We start from the raw sequence: 24,082 nt of genomic DNA, 5'->3' as shown, positions 1-24,082 counted from the left end.
CATTCGTTGTTTCTCCATAGATCTAATCGAATTAGTCTATGAGCCATATGTATATCTACATTACCACATGAGACCTGAGTCTCCATGTCGAGGTAAAGGTCCGTCTGCACAACCCATAAGCTGTGAGAGCTCGTTTCATCTCTACCTCTACATGTTTGTTCCAAAGAAGTTTTTTATCTAGAGTGACTCCCAGATATTTCATTTCTTCGGAGAGTTGATAGGTAGTACCCATCATCTCAAGGAGGCAAAGTCCATACAGTTTTCTCAATATTGTCAAAAATACCATTGTGGTTTTATTTGGATTAACTGACAGACCGTGTCTGAGGCACCAACTGTCTATCAAATCAATGGCACCTATACCTATACCCGATCAACAGCAAGCACAGCCACGTCATCAGCATAAGCTTGAGCGTTTATTGGCAAATTTTGCAGGTCGCATAGTAGTGAGTCGATCAGCATACTCCACAGAAGTGGCGAAAGCAGCCCTTCGTTGTTTCTGCAGCCAGATAGCGATCGACGCCCACCTCAGCGCACAGCAATCTCTGCGTTAGCATAGCATGGATCCACTTAATTAAAGCAGCATCAACACCATGCTCTCTGGCGGCATCACAAAGTTTTTGAAAAGGCGCACAGTCAAAAACCCCTTCAATGTCCACAAACACCCCCGTCGTGTACTCACCATTCAAAGTTGCATCGTCTATCTTTGTGACCAAAGAATAAAGAGCAGACTCACAGGACTTTCCACGCTGGTAAGCATGTTGGTTTTCACTAATTGGGTGTGACCTAAGTGCGTTTCCATGGATGTGACGCTCCACCGGTCTCTCCAAACCTTTCAGCAAGAATGAAGTCATGGTGATCTGAGCAACCGCATCAGGCGCGGAAGTTTTACCAACAAGTGAACACGATGAAGCCTTATACACCTCGATGCTCATCCTGCCGAGACAAAGAGGGAAATCTGATCTTCGACAGAATAGGCACTGGTTAGACGAGAACAATAAAGATAGGATACTACAACTTTGAGACAGCTGATAATTTCTTCTATCTAGGGTCGAAAATCACAACCGATAACAGCTATGATGATGAAATCCATGCAGGGTTGTTGGCTGCCAACAGAGCCTATTTCAACTTATAAAAACTGTTTCGCTCGAAACGTCTCACCATAGGGTCAAAGCTCTTACTGTACAAGACAATAATCTTGCCAGTCCTTACGTATTTCTCGGAGACTTGGGTTCTTAGCAAGAAAAGTTGCGAACTCCTGGAGCGTTCGAGAGAAGAATCCTCCGAAGAATTTTTGGCCCCTACATGAGGATGGATGATTCCGTAGCCTACATAACGACAAAATCAATGAGCGATACCATGGCCGTCGGATTATGGATAAGGTCCGACTCAATAGGTTACGGTGGGCGGGTCACATAATCCGTATGAATGAGGATGATCCCGTCCGGAAAGTCTATAAGGACAATATCTATGGTAGAGAAAGAAGAAGAGGCAGACCCCTCCTGAGATAGAGCGATTGCGTAGGTCAGGACGCCAGACAGCTTTTAGGGATATCAAATTGGGGGAGCTCGACGCAAAACCGCGATGTCTGGAGTTTCTTATTAAGGTAGGCCTAGACCTGATACCGGTTGTTGCGCCGTTGATGATGATGATGAAGGCCGAGAGCAAGACATCCTCGAAAATATTTCTTAGAGGTCGCTTTAAGTGCTCCATACCCTCCTTTAGCATAGCCAGATAGATGCCATCCGTGCCGGGTGGTTTGAAATGTTCAAAGGACAATATGACAGCTCTCACCTTTTTATGGGTAACAACCGCTTTCGTAGTGTCCCAGTTCTCCTTGCAGCACTTGCGTCTTGAAGGGATTGCAAGAACTGTCAAGTCTCCCTCTGCCACTTCTCTCACCAGTTCCCCCGGGTGGTGTACTTCCAGGAGGGTCTGTACTGAATCCAGTCTGGAGCTCGTGAAAGTACCGTCGGGTTTTCTAAGAGAGTCGAACTTGGCCTACTTATCCCTTTTGAGGACTCTGCACAGCCTTGAAGTCTCTCTTCCGCCTTCCAGTTCCTCACAGTACGCTCTAACGGAGTCTCGTTTCGAACACCTAATGAGCCGGTTCGGTCAGTTCTTTAAATTTAACCAGTCTTCGTTCCTATTACTTTTGCAAGCCCGGTAAAGAAGTCACCTGGTTGATTTCCTGAGTTTTTAGCAGTTTCCGGTTCAACCAAGGAACCAGACTGTTCGCCCGCAATAGTCAGGTAGGCAAAAATCCGACGATTCTCTGGCTATGAGCTAAAGGGAACGATTAGTACAAACAGAAAAGCGTCCAAATGGATTTAGTATAGTAAAATAGTATTGTGACCTGCGTGCTTGGAACTATAGTTCCCCATTTCTCTTACCTAGTCAGTTGCTGTTAAGCTTTCTTGTAAGCTAAGTTTCGCAGTCAGCTATTTATAAAGAAATTGTACATAAAATGTAAACGCCAGTAAGCGCTTTTCAGTTGCAAAATTATGCTCTATTAAACTTCCTGCAGGATATACCCCAGAACGAAATTTCACGTTGCCTATCCAGCTGCATCGACCGTTACCGCAAATCTCTCAGCTGTGAATTCACAGTGAAATCAAAATCCTTGCCACCCTAATGAAGGCAGATTATGTCTTTCTTCATATTTCAAGAAATACACGCCACGTAAATTGTGGATTTCTGGACGCCAAGGACCCCTCCTATTCACATTTTTATTAAAGTGTTCCACATTGTGCAGTCTCGTAGTCAGTATTCTGTGTGAGGGCAAACCTTGTAGTTGCTGTAAGCATTTAATCACGTTTGCTTCGGTCAGAGTTTCCGGGGTAAAATACCACAAGAGGCAAGAGGGAAAGGGGTACCTTTCATAGTCCCACCGTTTAACCTTGTTTAACTTCAGAAAAGCGAACGTGCTGTAGCTCAGCAAAACAAAACCAGGTTGATACGGCACAAGGGTTTTGTGCAGTTTGTTGCTGAAAGTCTCTATTAATCGGGAATATCGTCGTATAAACCACAGCTATATTTCAAATAATTTATTTCAAATACAAACACAACCCTCTAAAAAATATAATTTATTTAAATCGTATAATTATTTTGCAATATTTGGACAATTATATTTAATGTTGAGCTTCAAAATATCTGCATCACTTAACTTCAATCTTTGCCCAATGGCTGCATTTGGATCTTTTGGGACAATGGTCATTTCACCATTTTTACTAAAAGCAAGCGAACTATAGTGCATTACACTATCGTAGTCATAACGTACTCCAAAGTCGGTGACGGTAGTAGTCAGATACTTGTTGAAGTTATGTTGTTTACCATCTTGAATGTTCTCTTCAACAATGGTTACGAAATCATCACGATCATATGTGCTTTGTTGGTGATAGAAACCAAGAGCGTGGAGGAATTCGTGGACAATAGTTCCAATTCGGAAACATCCGGTATCCAATGGGTAGATTTGATAGTTCAGGGTTTGCCTTCCACCACGGCGTCCAACACTTGAATAACATCCTCCATCCTCACCCTGGAAATTAAAGTTGAATGAGGGTTTTCAATGAAGTGATGAAAATTGAGGTACTAACGGTGACTGAAACATAATCCACTGTGTCCTCAGTTTTTGGTAAGAATCTTAGACATGAGACAGACTCAAGATAATTGAGACCTTTGACAATTTGGTTTTTGTGCTCGTCATCTGAAAATTAAAGTTCATATAATATTACTCTTTAACATCTATATCTGGAGATAACATATATTTCCAATATGAATAGAAGGCGAGTAGGCAACCCAACTACTGGTGGAACAACGAAATCGCAAGTTTGCGAGCCGCATGTTTTCGGGCAAGGAGGCTTTGCCAGAGGCTCAGGGGAAAACCCCCAATTGCGTGGCCGCCTAAAGGAAGCCATTCGGAGGAGCAAAAAGAACTGCTTCAAACAGCTGTGCGACCGTGCCGACATAAACCCTTGGGGCGAGGCTTACAGAGTGGTGATGAAAAGGCTGCGGAAATCACCCCAGGTGACCTGTCCGCGCCTCCTGAAACAGATTGTTACCACTCTGTTCCCTCACCACGAAAATAGGGGAAATTTTTGTCCAGCTAAATGACGGCATAATACCGCCTGTAACTGTGGAGGAGCTGCGGGAAATATGTGGTAGGTTCGGTGACAACAAGGCCCCAGGTTTGGATGGCATCCCCAACCGAGCTTTGAAACTGGCAGTCAAGACTAGGCCCGACCTTTTCGCCAATACCTTCGAGGCGTGCCTAAAAGAAGGAATATTCCCTGCCCAGTGGAAAAAGCAAAAGTTGGTGTTGCTTCCGAAGCCTGGCAAGCCACCTGGAAACCCAGCGTCGTATCGTCCTATCTGCCTGTTGGATACAATGGGGAAGATGATGGAGAGAGTCATCTACAACAGACTCCTGCCCATCGTCGAAGCTAGCAATGGTTTGTCGGAACGCCAGCTTGGTTTCCGACGCGCCCACTCTACGGTGGACGTAATTAACATGGTGGTAAACCTGGCAAAAGGTGCACTCATTTCTGGCGGCTGCTGTGCCGTGGTGGCGTTGGATGTGAAAAACGTATTTAACTCGGTTAACTGGAATAGAATTAAAGGGGCGTTGTCTGACATAGGTGTCCCCGGATACTTAGCGAATTTGGTGGAAAACTACCTCTCAGAGAGGACTCTCTGGTACGGGTCGGATGAGGGCCCCAAAGAGTACATTGTCACAGCCGGGGTACCACAGGGATCGGTACTTGGTCCCCTGTCGTGGAATATCATGTATAATGGGGTGCTTGCTCTTCCCGTCCCAGAGGAAACTACGATTGTCGGCTTTGCTGATGACCTAGCTGTGGTTGTTGCAGCAAAACACCCAGAAGATGTGGAGGTTTACGCAACGGAAACAGTGAGATCGGTAAAGTCCTGGTTAGAAAAGGCCGGGCTGACCTTGGCGGACGTGAAAACGGAAGCGGTCTTAATAACGAAACGCAGGAAAAATAACACTGTAAAAGTGGAGGTCGGTGGACATACGGTCGTATCAAAGCCGGCTATCAAATACCTTGGGGTGATAATTGACACCAAATTGAGTTTTAGGGAACACCTAGAGTATGCATGCCAAAAGGCAGCCAGTGCCACCACGGCACTTACAAAAATGTTGCCAAATATTGGTGAACCGAAACATTGCCGGAGGTTGGTGCTAGCCGGAATGGTGCGCTCCATCCTGCTCTACTCGTCGCCTGTGTGGGCAGAGGCGCTTGCAAACTCTCAGAGATGGAAGCAAGTTAACTCGGTTTACCGGCGGATGGCTTTGAGGGTTTGCAGTGCTTTTAGAACCACATCAGATGAGGCAGTATTGGTGGTGGCAGGCATGATCCCGGTCATTCTGGCCAAAGAAATGAGTGTCCTGTACAATGCAAGACAAATGGAGGGGCATGCACAGCGTAGAAATGCGGCAAGGTCAGAGTCGCTTGATCTCTGGCAACGCAGATGGGACGAGTCTACGAAAGGTCGGTGGACGCACAGGCTCATTCCCAACATTAGGGCGTGGCTTGAGCAAAAACATGGGGAGACTAACTACCACATTACCCAGTTCCTCACGGGACACGGTGGTTGCTACAGGCAGTATCTGCACCGCTTTGGGCTGGATGATTCTCCGAACTGTCCCAGATGCGTTGGCATACCGGAGGATCCAGAACATGTGATGTTTCACTGCCCACGATTTGCGATGGAGACAAGGACTTTAAACCAGGTGCTGGGCAGGAGCGGAACCCGGAGAGCTTGGTTACTGAGATGCTGGAGTCCGAGGAGAAGTGGCTTGCGGTTGGCTCCGCAATCATCCAAATGCAGGAGGAGTTGCTGAAGGAACAAAGAAGGAGGAAAGCTGCAAATAGGAGAAGGATGAGTGCCTAAGAGCAAACCTACCCCGCGAAGTAACACCTCAATGGTGGTCCCGTGGGACTGAGGCTGGAGAGACCGGGGGGTGGTTTTTAGTGGGTGTGAATCCCACACGCGCCCGCTGTAGTTTCGCCGTTCGGGCGGCGGACGTGTCTTTCTAAGATTTCCCACCTCCATGTACGCACAAAAAAAAAATATTTCCAATATAAAGGCTAAATTTTGAATGACCAATAGTTTTGTATCCTTTTATGAAAGCCGCGAATTATGCCATTTTTTAGTGATCTCTATGCACAGTAGTCATTCTCTCCAGGAGCTTCCTCGGGGGCCGAAGGGGAGACTTTAACAAGATTAAATAGATTTATTAGATATTGGTAATGTAGCTCTCTACACAGAAAGAACAGACCCATATTCACTTTAGGTCCTGATTTTTCTCTAAGGTCCTGCTGAAGTATGAAGATTCGGCGGAGGCATGTAAATCCATATTATACAAATGAAAGGAAATTTTGTATAATTGCTACCAACCCCAAATATCTAGAACTGCAATAAGTGTCAACTAGAGTAGAAACATCAAATTAATTCGATATCAGCCATTGAAGCACCTCTCAGTGGACCACTTCCGATGGGAACCCGACAGGAATCTTGGCAATGATGTGTGAATCGGGAATTTGACTAATGGAGCAGAAAAATGGGTGTCCAGTGGACAAACCAAACGAAATTGTATAAACCAGATTTTTAGTAGCTTTTAATGCGCCCGCGTTTAGGTACGCTCATCTAGGCATTATTTTGAGCCTACTCTCCGATACCCGTGATTACTAATGACTAGCGAAAACCCAAGGGTAAAACTGTACACGGCCATGAGAGAATTCGGTATTCCGACGAAATTGATAAGACCCTGACCAATGTGCGAGGCCAGATAAAAGCAGCAGGATCAGTCTCAAGACCATTCGACATCAACAACGGTCTACGACAAGGGGATGCCCTATCATGCGTCCTCTTTAACCTGGCCCTGGAGAAAGTGATCCGTGATGCTGAGGTAAATGCAAGAGGTATGATCCTCTTTAAGACATTATGGGAAGAACGACCCGAAACGTACAAACTGCCTTCATCCAGATCGAGCAGGCGGCTATTGGTGTGAGATCTTGGGCTGCACATCAATGAAGGCAAGACAAAATATATGGTGGCAACGTCAGCACCGAAGACGAATCAACCAACAACATCAAACCGCACTGGTCAAACGGGAAGAATAAGGATAGGAGAATACAACTTTGAGACCATTGATAATTTCTCCTATCTAGGGTCGAAAATCACAACCGATAACAGCTACGATGATGATATGCGCGCACGGTTGTTGTCAGCCAACCGAGCCTATTTCAGCTTACAAAAACTGTTCCACTCGAAACGTCTCACCATAGGGTCAAAGCTCTTACTGTACAAGACAATGATCTTTCCAGTCCTCATGTATTCCTCGGAGATGTGTGTCCTTAGCAAGAAAAATTGCGAACCCTTGGCCGCGTTCGAGAGAAGATCCTCCGAAGAATTTTTGGCTCCTTACATGCGGATGGACGATTCCGTAGCCTACATAACGACGAAATCTTTGAGCGATACCATGACCGTCTGGTTGTGGATAAAATACGGCTCAATAGGTTACGGTGGGCGGGTCACTTAATCCGTATGGATGAGGATGATCCACCCCGGAAAGTCTATAAGGGCAGTATCTATGGTAGAAAAAGAAGACGGGGCAGACTCTGCCTGAGATAGAGCGATGGCGTAGGTCAGGACATCAGATAGCTTTTAGGGATATCGAATTGGTGGACCTCGGCGCAAAACCGGGATGTCTGGAGTTCTTTATTAAGGCAGGCCTATACCTGACCCCGGTTGTTGCGCCGTTGATGATGATGATGAAAACCCAAAAAAGTGTAGTTTGTTCTTAAGCTTTGCAAGCGTTGTGGGCGCGACAGTCTCAAGCTGTTCAGCAAATGCGATGCACCAAGAAACTTCTGTATAAGTGTGATTTAATCAAGCTCCCTCATAAAAGGAGCTAACTATGGAACAAAATGTCACTCAATGTTGATGCACATTTCTTAGTAGGAAACCTGGCTATTGTTGGAATATTTAACTATTTATCTTTCGCTCGGAAGACCATCGAACTGAGCAATTATTCAAGAGGAAGCAGGTGAGACTAACTCAGAAAGAGCAGAATGCTCCCTTCTTAGACACATTCTGCACAAATAGCAGTTCTTGAGAGCACTCTATTGAGGAATACATTTTTTGTGGTGAGTCTCGAGAGAATTATGATTGTGTTACTCAAAAACGGTGGTAGAAAAAGCAGCCAAAGGATGGACTCATACGTGCCAGGATAAGAGATTTATTTATCTGTAGCTACTACCCAGCGCCGAATCATCGAATGAGCTCTGGTCCATGGCGCTTATAGGTCGGTGATATCATCACAGAAAAGCAAATGATTACTTGCCTTAAGTTGTTGCAAAATATAGTGAACGGTAGTGACCATTGAATATTAGGAAAACCCTCAGAAGTTGTGAACTATACGTGTCTGCAGTACATGCAAACCTCAAGTTCCTGTAGTGGCAGTTGAAGAATTCCTGGTTGCCGCAAAGAAACTCTTTGAAAATGCCCAGAAGGTGGCAACCAAGATAGCACCAGGTATGTTCGCTGAAGTTTTTACGGCATGCCTTAGGGAACTAGAGATCCCCGAGTAATGGAAGCTAAAAAAGTTTCTCATATAGACCGATATGTCTGGTTAAAGCCATTACCAAACTATTTGAACGAGTAATATACAATATGTTGCTCTCTATTGCGGAAAAGGAAGGAGACCTTCCTGACAAGCAATTCGGATTTCGTAGGGTGACTGTCGGCGCAATCAATATAGTGACTGGTCTGGCTCAGGCTATAGTTGAAGAAGACAGATGCTGTGCGATGGCAATCCTAGGTGTTAAGAATGCATTCAATTCTGCAAAATCGAAGAGAGTCATCAAGGTCTAAGTCAAAATTCAGGGCGGTAATTACATTGTATTCATTTTTGTTTAATTTCTCTTGGGAAAAATACTCTAATGCGACTCAGAGGATGGTTGAAAAATATTCCCAAAAACTTGCGATGTGCCACAGGGTTCCTAGGTTCTTAGGTCCCCTGTCTTAGGTTAAATCAAGTTCCCAGGTAAAGGAGGAGGGTTTGAGCAACGTACTTTGTAAAACAACAATAAAATACTGAGATCAGGGAAAGAGATAAATAAAGTACAGTTGGAGTTATTCTACTATGCTAAGTCCTACCTGATCTCTCTTGGTTACAGGTTCCGCGACAGACCGACCAACCAAATGCATCCAATATCGTTAGAAACAAGACGATCGGATCGAGTAACCAGCCTCGGAAAAATGCTAGCGCGTCCATCTCAGTCGACGCGGCAGGACGGGTCCCGGTCCTGTCGAGAAATAGGCAAGGGTTCTTGACGAATGGACGGCGTCAGGCTGTAAGTAAGTTAGTACGAACGAACAAAACAAATACGTGTCTGCACGCTAAATGTTGCAACCCTAACTGGAAAAACCGAGGAACTCGTCAGGCAGATTGATATCTACGCTCTGCAAGAAACCCGATGGTCTGGCGCCAAAAGCTACGACATTGAACACGGACGCGATAAAAATGGCTATAAACTTCTTTATTTTGGTAGCGCTACTCAATATGGTTTTGGCATTGCCATCTCAGAGGGTTTCCATGATGCCATTAAAGAAGTCAAACGATTTGACTATTCACTTCTTCATCGCGTATATACCCCAGACAGGTCGACCTGATGCCGAGAAAGATGCTTTCTGGCAACTTTTCGATGAAAAGGCTTGTCACCTGCCTGCTGACCACTGTATCATCATTGCCAACGATAATGGTCATGCGGATGCTATGGGGGAAACGGGTTTGGAGCGCGAAATGATGGTGGCGAGCGTATAATCGATTTTGCGGACACCCATGACCTTTTACTTATGAATACGATTGTCTCATCTTCCTACATTTTATAGTGGGGACAATAAAACGCAAATCGACTGATATTCTCATGAGACGCCGATATTTTACCACCGTCACTGATTGCAAAGCCATTCCCTATGAGATCATCGCACCTCAACATCGATCGCTGATTGCTGTCATGCGAATTAAGCTACGCATCTGATCTCTGGAAAGCGAATAGCTGGGACCCAACACTGTGGCTCAGTGAATGTTTTAATCGGGTTATTCAGGAAGGAAGAATACCATCAGACTGGCAAGAAAGTATTATAGTTCCAATATGGACAAAGAAACGTAGTCCAGCAGAATGTTCAAATGACCGTCTGGTCCGGTTATTGTCCCATACCATGAATATTTTTGAAACCATTTTTGACAACCGTACTGACGAAATCTTTGAAATAACCGTGAATCAAGCCGGATTTGTCAAAACCTGCGAAACTACTGATGCAATACACGCTTCGCGGTTACTCATGGAGAAACACGGTGAGAAGCATCGCCCTCTTTACATGGCATTTCTGGATCTAGAAAAAGCGTTTAACCGGGTTGCCGAACTCATCTGGTATACTCTACGACAACACTTGGTGTCAGAAGAACTCGTGCGCTGGGTTCAATTGCTTTACCATGATCCGAAAAGTAAAGTTCGAAGTGTGGCGGTTGTATCAAAACCGTTTCGTGTCTCTGTTGGTATTCACCAAGGAAGCGCCCTCTCACCAGCCCTTAAATACTTGGGAGTAATGATCGACAGAAAGAGGACAGAAAGGTCAACTTTAAAAACACATTGATTGTGGAATAATTAAGGCATTTTCCATCAGTTTAACGATTTTGCGAATACTACCCGCCTAAGCAAAGCCGACGTCTTCTAACTTCGAGGGTAGTTAACTCCGTGCTACTCTATGTAGCTTTAGTCTGGGAAACAATTCAAACAATTGGAAAACAATTAAATTGCAGAAAAGTAGGATTGGCATACCGGCCAAGTGTATTCCGGACATACAGTGCTTATCGGACAACAACAGGAGAAGCAGCATGCGTATTAGCAGAAGTGGTTCGCATAGACATCCTGGGGAACGGACACTAGCGTCTTTACGACAAAACGTATACAATCGTGGATTCTAGCGTATTTCAGCGGAAGCACGGTGGGAATCTATTACAGAATGGCAAAAAAGAGGGGTGAACCACAAACTTCTGGTTACACATATGGTGCATGTTGTATTCCATTGCCCTGGGTTCACTGTACACCGAACAGGATTGTCTGAGGTTATCGCAGACAAGTTTTCAACACCTCAACAACGTAGGCTTGGAACTAAGTTGGAAAAGTGTTGTTTGGCAAAAACAATTCCAAGGAGATCCAGTTTAGAGCTAATCCTGCTACATGACGCAATGCTTTAGAGCAGCCCTGTGGGGAAAGTGAAAAGAGAAGGACTGTCATAAGAGACTTGGAAGTTAATACTAGCACCCACAATACTCACAGAAGCTACTGGAAATTGAATACAGCAGGACGTAGCCTTAACGGGAAGTTACACGGAACATGCAGGAAATCTCCATAGCATGATGTAAGTTGCAGAAGCTTATGCATGCTTAAAGTCAGTACACCTTTAGGCAGGTTATCCTCTTACTATGCAATGGTTTTTTTTTGGGCTATGGAGAATGATAGGAGTTACCTCGTTGCTTTGGACGGCAGCTACTTAAGGAAATACGGCTGGGGTACAACACTGATGATGGACTCAAGGAGTATATTTTCTCTACGGGTATCCAACAGGACTTTATATTTTGCCCGTTAATGCAGAAAATCATGTACAAGTACCCAACCTTCAGCAAAACATCCTAGTGGAGATGAAAGATAGAATTGGTTACAGTTACGAAACATATTGAGAAGGTCATGTTGTATTCATGTAAAGACAAACTCGCGGAGCAGGAAAACAGTTTGCGCTGTAAAAAAAATTATATGCTTACTAGCACTAGGAATCACATCGTAATTTTTGAGCTAACCAATATGAGGGGGTGGTGATAAACGCAACTTTAAATTTTTAGCAGCTCTAGAGAAGATGGGAGAAGTTGGTGCTTTTTACAAATTCGAAATTTTCTGAGGGGTCTAAAATATATACGCCTATGAAATAGTTAAATCTGAAGGAATATTTGAAGAGCTCGCATCATTTTCACCCCGGGCCAGATTTTTCTCACTGGAGTCCTGCTTAGTCAAGGAAGTTTTATACTTCAATGAGATAGGGTAGGTAGCCAAAGGGTAGTATAGGTCCCAGGGCGAAACGTGGATTGGTACCCGCGATGGAGCATCAAACCTGGGAAATGCCTGCTGAACCAACACCAACAGCTCTACTACCAAACCCTATCTCCACCTCCACGTGGTGACCGCTGGGAGCTCTTTCTTAACGAAAAGCTGCAGACGGAGAAGGATGAAGCGAGTCTCCCGCGCCTAAAAACAGAACAAATTATACCAACTGGTCCTCCTGGGGTTGGGTAGGGCTGACAACCCTACACGGAAAACAACTTGTTACGAAGCCACAACAGGAGCCTCGGACTGGACGGATTACACAACGACGAACCCGGCAACGACAACGGAGTAACGATTTGCGCATTTTATCATGGAACGTGCACTCCCTGTACAGATATGAAGCTGATGAGCAGCTAGCCGAGACCCTGTCTCAATATAGGACTGATGTAACAGCGTTAGAGAAGATGCATTGGACAGGGACCGGTTTCCTGGAGAAGAGTCACTACACCATATATTAAAGTGGCCATCCAGTAAACCATGTACTCGGAGTAGGTTTCTTAGTTAGCCAAAAAATGAAACCTGCTGTTATCGGCTTTGAAAACATAAGTGAACGGCTATGTACTCTACGTTTGCGAAGCAAATTTAGAAATATAAACCTCATAAACGTTCACGTCCCTACAGAGGAGACTGCAGAGTCAGAGAAGCATATCTTCGAAGATGCAGTAGAACGAACCCTCGAAGCCTCTCTCAAGTATGATGTCAAAATCATACTTGGGGATTTTAATAGTTAAGTAGGGGCGGAGCCCGTATTCAGACGATATGTTGGCTCCCATAACTTATACCTGATTTGCTCGGAGATGAAATATCAACAAATGATCTTTTCAACCACCTGAAGAGCGTTATCATAAATATGGCCACAAAACATACTTGGCCCCAGACGCAAAAAGAGTCGGAACGGCTGGTTTGAAGATGAATGTAAGCTAACAAAGGAACGGAAGAATGCTGCATACAGTAATTTTGCATTCTCAAAGGACGTAGGCACGCGTAGAGACTTACCACGAACTCCGGCGAGCCGAGAAACGATTTCGTAGACAGAGAAAGGAATCCTGGTAGAACCAACAGGTCTGTGGACTCGAAGAAGCAATCGCACCAGGCACGCAAGCTTCACCACCAAGTCAGCAGGATGAAGCCTTATACCACCTCGATGCTCATCCTGCCGAGACAAAGAGGGAAATCTGATTTCCTACAGAATGGGCATATTGTAGCGATGGGTTGAATACTTTGATGAGCTACTTAACAACCAGAACATCGGCGAGTTGGAGGTTCCGCCAACTGAAGACGACGGACAAATATTGCCATCACTAAGTATAGAAGAAACAGTCCGTGCAATTCATCGTCTTAAAAACCATAAGTTACCAGGAGCTGTTGGAATTACAGCCGAATTGGTTAAATATGCGGTCCATCAACTTATGCTCAAGGTGTGAGAGAGCGAATCAATGCCTAACGACTAGCATACATAAATAGGGAGATATCACACAGTGCAGGAATTATAGAGGTATCACGTTGCTGAATACCATCTATAAGATATTCTCCGCTATCTTACTAGGTCGGATAGCCCCATACACCCAGAACATCATCGATCCATACCAAAGAGGCTTCACTTCAGGCAAATCAGCAACAGATCAGATTTTGTCTTCGTGGCAAACGATGGGAAAACTGTTGGAATATGACCATCAGTTGCACCATCTTTTCACTTTAGTATAGCCAGGGTAAAACTGCACACAGCCATGAGAGACCATTCGACATCAACAACGGTTTAAGGCAAGGAGATGCCCTGTCATGCGTCTTCTTTAGCCTCGCCCTAGAAAAAGTGATCCGTAATGCTGAGGTGAATGCAAGAGGCACGATCCTCTTGAGGTCCACCCAACTACTAGCCTACACTGACAATATCGGCATCATGGGAATGGTTGGCAACAGAGCCTTACAGCTTACAAAAACTGTTTCGCTCGAAACGTCTCACCATAAGGTCAAAGCTCTTACTGTACAAGCCAATGACCTTGCCAGTCCTCATACACTCCTCGGAGACTTGGGTTCTTATCAAAAAAATTGCAAGCTCTTGACCGCGTCCGAGAGAAGAATCCTCCGAAGAATCTTTGACCCCCTACTTGAAGATAAACAATTCTGGAGGCTACATAACGATGAAAACTATGAGCGATATCATGGCCGTCTAGTTGTGGATAAAATCCGGCTCAATAGGTTACGGTGGACGGGTCATTTAATCTATATGGACGCGGGTGATCCAGCCCGAAAAGTCTGTAAGGGCAATATCTCTGGTAGAAAAGAAGACGAGGCAGACCCTGCCTGAGATGGAATGATGGGGTAGGTCAGGACGCCAGGCAGCTTTTAGGGGTATCAAATTGGTGGACCTCGGCGCAAAACCGGCATGTCTGGAGTTCCTTATTAATGCAGGCCTAAACCGGATATAGGTCGTTGCGCCGTTAATGGTGATGATGAGAGTCTTACATAACTGCATGACAAAAGTCGGCAGTAGGTTTTGAACCTTTCCAGACCTTCGCACGATAAAAAAGGGTAGTCAAATTGTCATAAGAGACTTGGAAGTTAGTAGTAGTAACCACAGTAATCACGGAAGCTACTGGAAATTTACAGCAGGACATGGCCTTAAGGGGAAGTTATATGTAACATGGGACAGCATGATGTAATTTTCAAAAGCTTATACATGCTTAAGGCCAGTATACCTTTAGGTAGGTTATCCTCTTATTGTGCAATGTTTTTTTTTGCACTATGGAGAATGATCGGAGTTAACTCGTTGCTTTTGACAGCAGCTACCTCAAGCAACATCATGTACAGCAAACAAAACATCCTAGTGGGCATCATTCGCTATAGTTACAAAATATCTTGAGGATGTCGGGTTGTATTCATGTAAAGACAAACTCGCGGAGCAAGAAACGGAATCAATATGCGCTGTAAGAAAAATGATGTGTTCACTAACATTGGCAAACAGATCGTCATCTTTCAGCTGACCGATATGAGGGAGTGATGATAAATGCAACGTTAAATTTTTAGCAGCTCCGGAGAAGAGGTTTTTTCAGTTTTGAAATTTTCTCAGGGGCCCCCGTACAACGAACTGGCTAAAACTCCGGGCCAGATTTTTCTTTCTAGGAAAAGCATTTTTAATAGTAGAGGAACTCGGAAGCATAGGTCCATTAAGGAGCTTAATCGTTGATTTTAAATCCGAACTTCGCAATAAACAAGAGCAAAGCTCGCTGCTGGCAGTATCTGGTGGACGAGGTGAATGGGGACCCGTGGAGACTCGGTTACAAACTGGCAACCCAAAAAATCGGGGCTCTGCGGAAACCCTGTTCACTCAAAGACGAGCAGATGGACTGCATTGTAAGGGCACTATTCCCTGCCCTGGGAAAGGTGACCCCGAGTTGCCATCTTCATACCGCCCACTATGTATGCTTGACACTGCTGATTTATCTCCCCGGCAATTTGGTTTTAGAGCAGGGAGATCCACAGTGGATGCCGTTCGGCTATCTGAGGAATCGCTCCCTGCTCTATGAAACTCCAGAGGGTCAGAGGAGGATGGAGGTAAGCGAATGAATGACTACTCATGGTTTCAATCTTTCAACCTACTTCAACCGAAGCAGTCATCCTGACTAAAAAAAGAGAATTCCGACCCTGCGTTACATATCGTTCCACGGGTTGATAATCGTGTTGTAAACAGCGGTAAAGTACCTCGGGCTGAGTCTTGACTCAAAGATAAGCTTTTTTGAGCAAATCAAAGCAGTAGCGAATAAGGCTGCAGCTGGAGTTTCGGCGTTAAGTAGATTAATGGCAAATATTGGGGGTCCTACGTCTAGCAGGCGATGTCTCCTGATGAGTTCAACGTAGTCTGTCCTGCTCTACGACGCAGAGGTATGGGCTCACGCTCTTGGCAAGGAGGTATATCGGTCGAGGTATATATAAGCTTCTCGCGCAAGTACAGAGACGTGGAGCTTTGAAGGTGGCGTCTGCGTACCGCACTGTCTCTGAACCGGCGGTGATGGTGATCGCGGGAGTGATCCCCGTTGCCCTTCTTGCTAAAGAGCATCAAGCCATATACAAGCGCAAAGGAAATGAGCCAATGGAAGTGGTCGGTCGCGAAGAACAGCAACGCACTCTAGACGAGTGGCAGCTCTCGTGGCAAAATGAAACTAGAGGCAGATGGACTGCGCGGCTCATCGGCAACTTAGGCGCGTGGTTGAATCGGAAGCATAGTGAGACTGACTATTTCCTTTGCCAAATTTTAAGTGGGCATGGAGGTTGGAGTCCTACCTGCACAAGATTGGAGAGATGCGATCTCCGGATTGTGTGTTTTGCAATGGAGTTGTGAACGACGTCCATCACACTTTTTTTCTTGTGGAAGGTTGGATGGGATTCGTCAGCAGCTTTATTTAGATACAGGGGATCTCTCCTCAGACAACGTTGTCCAAGAGATGCTGAGGAGTACTGACAGGTGGAGCCGTGTTGCTCATTTCGTTCGCGTCCTTTTCGTTGCTTAAAAGATAGAGCTGGAACGGTGGAGGAGCGGGATGGCAGGCGGCTCCTTGAACTGACAGTTCTCGTCCTCCTCCCCACCCCCGTTGGTGAAAGAATTCCCTGATTTGAAGACTTCGCAAGGCGGGAGAGTTCGGGGAAGTAATGTGACAAACAGTTCCAGACTAGTTCTCTGACGATGGGAGGTGTTTAGTTGGTAGTCTGACGACGTACCGAAACGGGAGTCCAACATTCTGCGCGTAAATGCATCCATCTACCCTACCGTCCCCCCCCCCAAAAAAACCTGAACTTTTTCTGCCCCCTTCACTTTTTTAACACATATATCACCAAACTGCAACCTCACTTACCGAAAACATCACTGAGTTCATAATAAACAATATTATTTGGCCAATTGTAAACTTTATCCAGTAATCCATTTCGACTTTTCGGATTTTCAATAGCTGCTCGTTGCATATTATCTAAATCCATATCACCCTCAAAGTATCCACCAATCTCCTCGGGATCGCGCTCAAACTTTTTAACAGACCCTAAAGGATATGCCAGAGACAGGCCCAATAGGGCAAGTATGAAAACAACACTATTGAACTCCATGTTGATGGAAGTGAAACGAGCTGACCTGCGTGAAGTACTGGTGTTGAAAGGTTTTTCAGCCCCTGCTTAAATAGCCTTTTCCATTATCTTATCAATTTTCTCATTTATTGCAGGTCTATGATGGGATCAACCTTTTAATTAGAAATTTAAATGGAATGAAAGTACTAACTATTTTGGAAAGATAAGTCAAAATTTGAGATTGATTTACAGCTTTTTATTTTGAATGAGTTTCTTGGGATTTCTATTGATGTAGAAGTCAAGGAACAACTTAATGTTCAAATAGTTACCGCCTAACGGACTTTATCACGTGGAGTTAGTAATCGCCTGGAAGTGCATAGAATCGATCCAAAGCTGGAAATAATCGACGTTAGATTACTGATCACTCTTGCGACACTACACTTTTGTATTCTGATAAGTATAGCAGCGGTAGATGCTGACAGTTTCTGGACTGCTGAACATGTGTATCGGTTTCAGACAGGATTTCGACTGCAAGATACCGAGCGAAGTTAAGGAACATCATAGCACTGAAGCGTAACACTATCTGCATCTCTGAAACTTGGCTGGATGATAATATATTAAATTCGGAACTCCCCGAAGGGCACCCCATTTTCCGCTGCAATAGGGACCGAGATGCATCATGTAAGTCCATTGGTGGTGGAGTCTTAATTGTGATAAAAGATACACTTTGAGCCGAACCCATTTTCTCTTTCCCTGGCTCTCCTTATGATTGTGTTGCATTAGGTTTCCCCCCGCTCAACTCCCTCTCGTTCGTTGTATCTTGAATTTGCATTCCCTGTGCCCTTCTCATCTGCACGAAGAATTGTTTGACAGTTTATCGGAACTCCTACTATCAAATTCCCTTCTCTTCCTTTCTTTCGTTCCAGGCTCAACAGACCTAATCATCCTAGCCTTCCAGTTCCTTTCAACAACCTCTCCCACTTTTCCCTTCTTTTGTGAACACTGTCACCAGTGCTCTAACCGCTGAGCTGATCACATACATGAATACATAACCAGAGAATATTGATGAGTATGGGCCGTCATCAGGAGCGCGGGTCACGTCCCAAGACGATAAGATTTAGCTGATGAAAACGTAGAGGTGGATCGACGAACACAAGCAATTGAGAGCGGTCGAGTGTGGAAAAGCACTATGTGAACGCTGCTGTCAGAAAGGTATTAGATAAAATGGCCTTTGAGAGGCTGATTGATAAAAGACAGTCTAGATCCCCTTAACCCCTGCTTATGAAGGGGCACCATTCTGATGGTGAAATTGACACGGTATGTCTCAGCTACTTTCCTATTGAAACCACAACTTTGGCCTACTCGTATTCACCAAATTCATAAATTCATAAATTCTCCCCCCTTCTTACTCAATTTCCTTACAGTCAGCCCTCCTTGTACAGGTTACTCAAGAGTTTCTGTCATATATCATCATTGAGTCGATGTACTACCTTTTATGCAAATCCCGCTGTAGTATATATATCCACGTTTTTCAAAATTTGAGATAGAAAGTCTCAGATTGCAGTAAATTTGTACAAGAGCGACAACTTTGATCTATTATATCTTTTTTAGTAATATTGGGCTTTCCACTAAACTTTCCAGTATCATTCTCTATATCACAGCTTATATTACTGTAGAATTTTATAATTCTAGGATGAACTTCCACTCAATTTATAAAAAATATAGCAGTGTACTATTATTACCAAATTTATTTTAACAGATATCGGTCTGGAGGGTATTTTGAGCCGTAGTTACTGCATAGTGCCAGCTTCGTGATGTTTTTCACATTTTTCGGTTGGGTAGTTTCTGAAACTGTGAAGTGCCCACTTTCCATTCTATAATACCGACTCCGGAAAGTACTAATCGAGACCTTTCATTTGATATTCCACAGGACTATATTCGGTGAAGGAAAATTTTACACTCTTCCTTCTGCATGTATAGAGACCTCCCCCATCCTATAAACTTAACGTAGAACAATGTAACTACACTGCATGAGTGAACGTTCACAGCTTCAAATGTTTGTCAAATTTTGCGACAATTGGGACAGCCGTTTCTGAATAAAGTGCGTGCGACAGATAGACAAACAGACAGAAAATGAATCGATTTTACTAAGTTTTTGCTTTACACAAACCCTTAAAAATGGGACTCGTTAAGGTAGTCAACCGTCAGAAGCATTTATTTATTTAATTAAGACAATATACTGAACACAAATTCCTCGTTATATATTGTCCTCAGAGGGAGGAGCAAGTAAATGGCTCACCTTACGCTTAAAGCTAAAGAAGGAGACAAAGTCAAAGGACCCAAGCTGTAGAGCATTGTAGGACCAGCATAGCCTCGGGAAGGGGGAAAAAGTAGATGGAGGACTCCTCGGAGAGTACTTAAAAAAATGTCCGCATTAGGTGTATTTTGACAGGCGATGCGGAAAATAATATCCAAGTTGGCAGAGCAGTCCATCACGTAATTACCGAGTTTAAAAAAGGTACACATATCAAGGAATATGTGACGTTGCTGCAGGGAAGGGAGATTGATGGTGCGGAGCCGTGGCGGGTCCAGGTGAATTTACGTTATACAACTTCAAGAGCGCGACAGTCACGGATGCGGAAGGCCGACCAGACTACACAGCAATATTCAAGGATGTTTCTAACAAGGGATTTGAAGAGTGTTAAGGAGAACTGAATTGAAGTAAAATCAGAGGAAGAATGGAGGATATAAGCATTTATTTTGGAAGCTCTATTGATGATGTCATCAATCAAAAACTGCCCCGTTCGAAACGTCTCACCATAGGGTCAAAGCTCTTACTGTACAAAACAATGATCTTGCCAGTCCTTATGTATTCCTTGGAGACTTGGGGCCTTAACAAGAAAAATTTGCGAAATCTTAGCCGCGTTCGAGAGAAGAATTCTCCGAAGAATTTTTGGATCCTACATGAGGAAGGAGGATTTCGCAGCGCACATAACAATGAAACCTATGAGCGATACCATGACTTTCTAGTTGTGGATAAAATCCGGCTCAATGGGCTGCGGTGGGTGGGTCACTTAAAAAGTATGAATCAGGATGATCTAGCCCGAAAAGTCTATAAAGGCAATATTTATGGTAGAAAAAAGACGAGGCAGACCCTGCCTGAGATTGAGCGATTGCGTAGTTCAGCATACCAGGCAGCTTCTAAGGATATCGAAGCGGAGGATCTTGACACAAAACCGGGATGTCTAGATTTTCATATTAAGGTAGACCTAGACCGAATAGCGTTTGTTGCACCGTTGATTTGATGATGATTGACGATGTCAACGAAATGCGAACTGAAAGTTTGTCATCGAATATCACACCCAGGTTTTGGAAGGAGGTCAATAGTGAAAGGGAATGTCCATTAAGAGAATAGGAAAAGGATGGGAAGAAAACACAGAAGAGAAGTAGGAGCAAAGAAGGACGCAAAAAAGGGTCAGCAAAACTGATAGAAGAAGGGAGATATTGGGTGGGATTATGGGAAAAGCAAGTGTGGGACCAAAACGGTTTCAAATTACCGCGGGCAAGGGCGACCTCGACGCTCAACAAGTATCTTTTATGCGCTTTTTTAATCATCGACTTCATAAAGGAGCGCATAGCTTTAAAGTGAGCAAGATCGGCATCATTCTTAGAAGTCCGAAATTTCTTCCGCAGTGCATCATTCAGGTAAATTTGATTAAGAATCTTCGTTGTGAACCAAGTTGGGTACGAACGCAGGGAAACAGTAGGAGAGGAGATCGTAAAAAGTCTTGAGAACTTGATCACACGTTGGGTTGCATAATATGTGAACTCAGTTGATAGACGGTAAAGCTAAGTTAAGACTGTCAAAGTTCGCTTTACCGAAATTGAACTTAGTAGATCTAGAAGGGAGGTTAGAATCTCCGCAAAAGAAGAAAGAGAGGGAAGGGAATCTGACAGCAAGAAGTTCAGACAAACTGTCAAACAATTCGTCACACAGGTGAAAAGGGCAAACACAGGCAACGTATTATATATTCAAGATAGAATGAACACCAGTGAGTTGGGTGGGGAGACACGAAGGGCAATACAATCATAAGCCAGAGGAGGAGAGAGAGTTCGGCTCGGAGTATATCTTTTGTTACAATTAAGACCTCACTGCCGGTGAACTTATGAGAAGCATCCCAGGCCCTGTTATAGCGGAAATTGAAGTAATCTCTGGGAGCTCGATGTTTAATATGGCATCGTATAGCCAGTTTTCGGAGATACAAATGGCATGGTGTTGCTGAGCCAGTGCGGATAAATTGAAGTCCCCTGCCCCTGGTTCTTAAACCCCTAACATTCTGATATAACAGACGATCAAACCTTCAGGCAATTGCCGATGACGTTAAATTCGTGAGGATAAGTGACCTTGGAAGACTGTCACTCGGTCGGTGTTGCTGTCTTTTGTTAATTTGACACAAGACAGAGGAGAATGTAAGCCAATTGTGCTCTTTTTGTACTCCAATACATCGTCCGTAGAACTTTAGTCTGGAGATAAATAGCTGTTTAGGTTGGGAGGCCACCTTTAACCTGGGGCCACAGGCACGGGTGGATGAGGCGCCAAGATAGAACAGCGGCGGGAAGTGGAGCTTCGTCGGTGATGGAAACGATTTCAAAAAAGGGGAGGTGGATCGTGACCAGTTGGGGAGGCTGCGGATATTGCCCCTTTGAAGCCGCAATGGAGCGAGACAGGATCGGAGGCTCGGTGGACCGTAACTCGTCGCATAGGGCCGCTGAATCAGAGGTCCATAGCCCAGTGAAGCGACCCTTATATAGAAACATGCAATTGAAATTATCTTAGATTGAGAGGCCTGCTGCATAGACTCCTGAGAAGATCTTGAGGCTAAACTGTTAGGCACAGTAGGAAGTGCATTTTTAGAAGCCAAAGTATCGTCAGGTAGATAGCGACGACTTAGTAGATGGTGGTATTTTTGGCACTACACCAGTGTTGCGATTCACGTTCACGATTGATCCTAGACGATCCTCGACTCCTGGAGTCGGTTGCGATTGTCCACACAAGGGAGGTTCTTTCTAAAGAAGAGGAGTCGGATAATATTATATTGGACCGTCTTTATGACAAAACAATCATAGTCGCATGGTGGGGGCCATTTGACATAGCAATACTCAAGGATGTTACTTCCAATGGAGTGGAAAAGGGTTGACGGGGGTTAGCCCAAATCAAAGTCAGAGCAAGAACGAAATCAGACATTCTGCAAGCGGGATTACAGATACCCACACAATGTCTGCCGCCGCGGAGTTTATCGTCGAAATTTACACCAAAGCGTTGGATGAAATTTCGATATGATAAAGGGTGACCTCCAAGAAATTAGGAAAACAGAATGGGAGAGAATTTGAGAGTGTAGTATATAGAATGGCACTTGCTAACATTTATTGCTAACTTATTTATGAAATATCGGCATACCAGGGTGTCTAAGTTCGACTGAAAAGACACGCAATATACAGGAGAAACCAAAGCTTAAAAAGCTTAAAATCATCAGAATAAAGCTAATAACGGACTGTAAGGGGGGAAAGAAGGTCGTTAATGAAAAATAGAAAAATTAGTGGACCCAAAATATCCGGAACATTAGGAACGGGATACAAAACCATCAAAAGTAACTCGACAGGTCGTTCGTTTGTTTGAAACGAAACTATATTAGAGCATACTGTGTGGAACAGGAAGGTGAAAGGGAGGCTTCCAGTCTGTGCAGAGTCCTTAATAAGGATGAGTCGGCCAAGTTGGACTCTCTTAGAAAAATGGATGCTATTTTCATGAACTCCAGAGTTGAGTCCATACAGACTCTCTCCATACAGACGGTTTCTGTAAACGCTTCAACACGAAAGTGTTGCAAGGAGAATTGGGACACTGCGAGAGCGGTTGTTACTAATGAAAAGGCGAAAGCTGCTATACTATCATTTGATCGCTTCAAAGGACCTGGCATGGATGGCATCTGCCCAGCGATGCTAAAGGAGAGTATAGAGCACTTTGAGCGACTTCTAAGAAATATTTTTCGTGAATGCCTTGTTCTGGGTGACGTGCCTTCCTCTTGGCAGAAGGCTAAGATGGTCTTCATACGTAAGCCTGGAAAAGATGACTATTCAAATCAAACGAACTTCAAGCAAATCAGATTAACATCATTTTCACTGAAATGTCTGGAAAGACTGTTTAAGCATCATATTCGAAGGCGAATGGCTAATGTCGCACCCACTAAATACACGTTCAAGCTTATGCGGATGACGTGCCAGTGCTAGCTGTTGGTCGAGATCTCGGAATGGTGTGATGAAACACACGACGTGCCGTTGATTTGATTGACAGTTGGTGCCTCGGGCATGGGCTTTCAGTAAATCCAAATAAAACCACAATGGCATTATTTACGAAAAAGAGGAAACTGAATGGTCTTTGTCTTCCAGAGATAAGGGGCACAACCCTTCAACTCTCCGAAGAAGTGAAACATCTGGGAGTTATTCTATACAGGAAGTTACTTTGGAATACACATGTAGAGGTAAAGATGAAGCCAGCTCTCGCAGCTTATGGTCTGTGCAGGCGGACCTTTGCCTGGCCATGTGGATTTAGACTTCAGATAGTAATATGGATATATGTTGCTGTCATTAGGCCGATATTCGCTTATATATCCGTAGGGTGGTGGGTTAAGGTGAAACATAGAAATTTTCGCTGTCAACTAGCCACACTGCAAAGATATTCGGCGCAGCTCTAAATGTATTACTTAATTTTTAGCCCTTAGGTTTGCTTATTCAAAGCGCTGCAATGAGAGCAGCTCATAAACTAATTCCATTAGATCTATGGGAAAATAATG

General features: G+C 44.3%; 1 protein-coding gene across 1 annotated transcript; it reads right to left on the bottom strand.

Moving 5' to 3' along the window:
- Positions 1 to 3,068: 3,068 nt before the first annotated feature.
- Positions 3,069 to 17,308, bottom strand: LOC119654566 (seminal metalloprotease 1-like). Its single transcript, XM_038060016.1, has 3 exons — positions 17,033 to 17,308; positions 3,594 to 3,703; positions 3,069 to 3,535 (listed from the first exon to the last, which is right to left on the bottom strand). The coding sequence occupies exons 1-3, from the start codon at positions 17,274 to 17,276 to the stop codon at positions 3,101 to 3,103; spliced, it is 789 nt and encodes a 262-aa protein (XP_037915944.1). The 5' UTR covers positions 17,277 to 17,308; the 3' UTR covers positions 3,069 to 3,100.
- Positions 17,309 to 24,082: the final 6,774 nt, after the last annotated feature.

This window comes from Hermetia illucens, chromosome 4 (assembly GCF_905115235.1).
Source record: "Hermetia illucens chromosome 4, iHerIll2.2.curated.20191125, whole genome shotgun sequence".
NCBI classification, from domain to species: domain Eukaryota; kingdom Metazoa; phylum Arthropoda; class Insecta; order Diptera; family Stratiomyidae; genus Hermetia; species Hermetia illucens.
The sequence above is the reverse complement of the archived record's forward strand: the minus strand, read 5'-3'. Positions and strand labels throughout refer to the sequence as shown.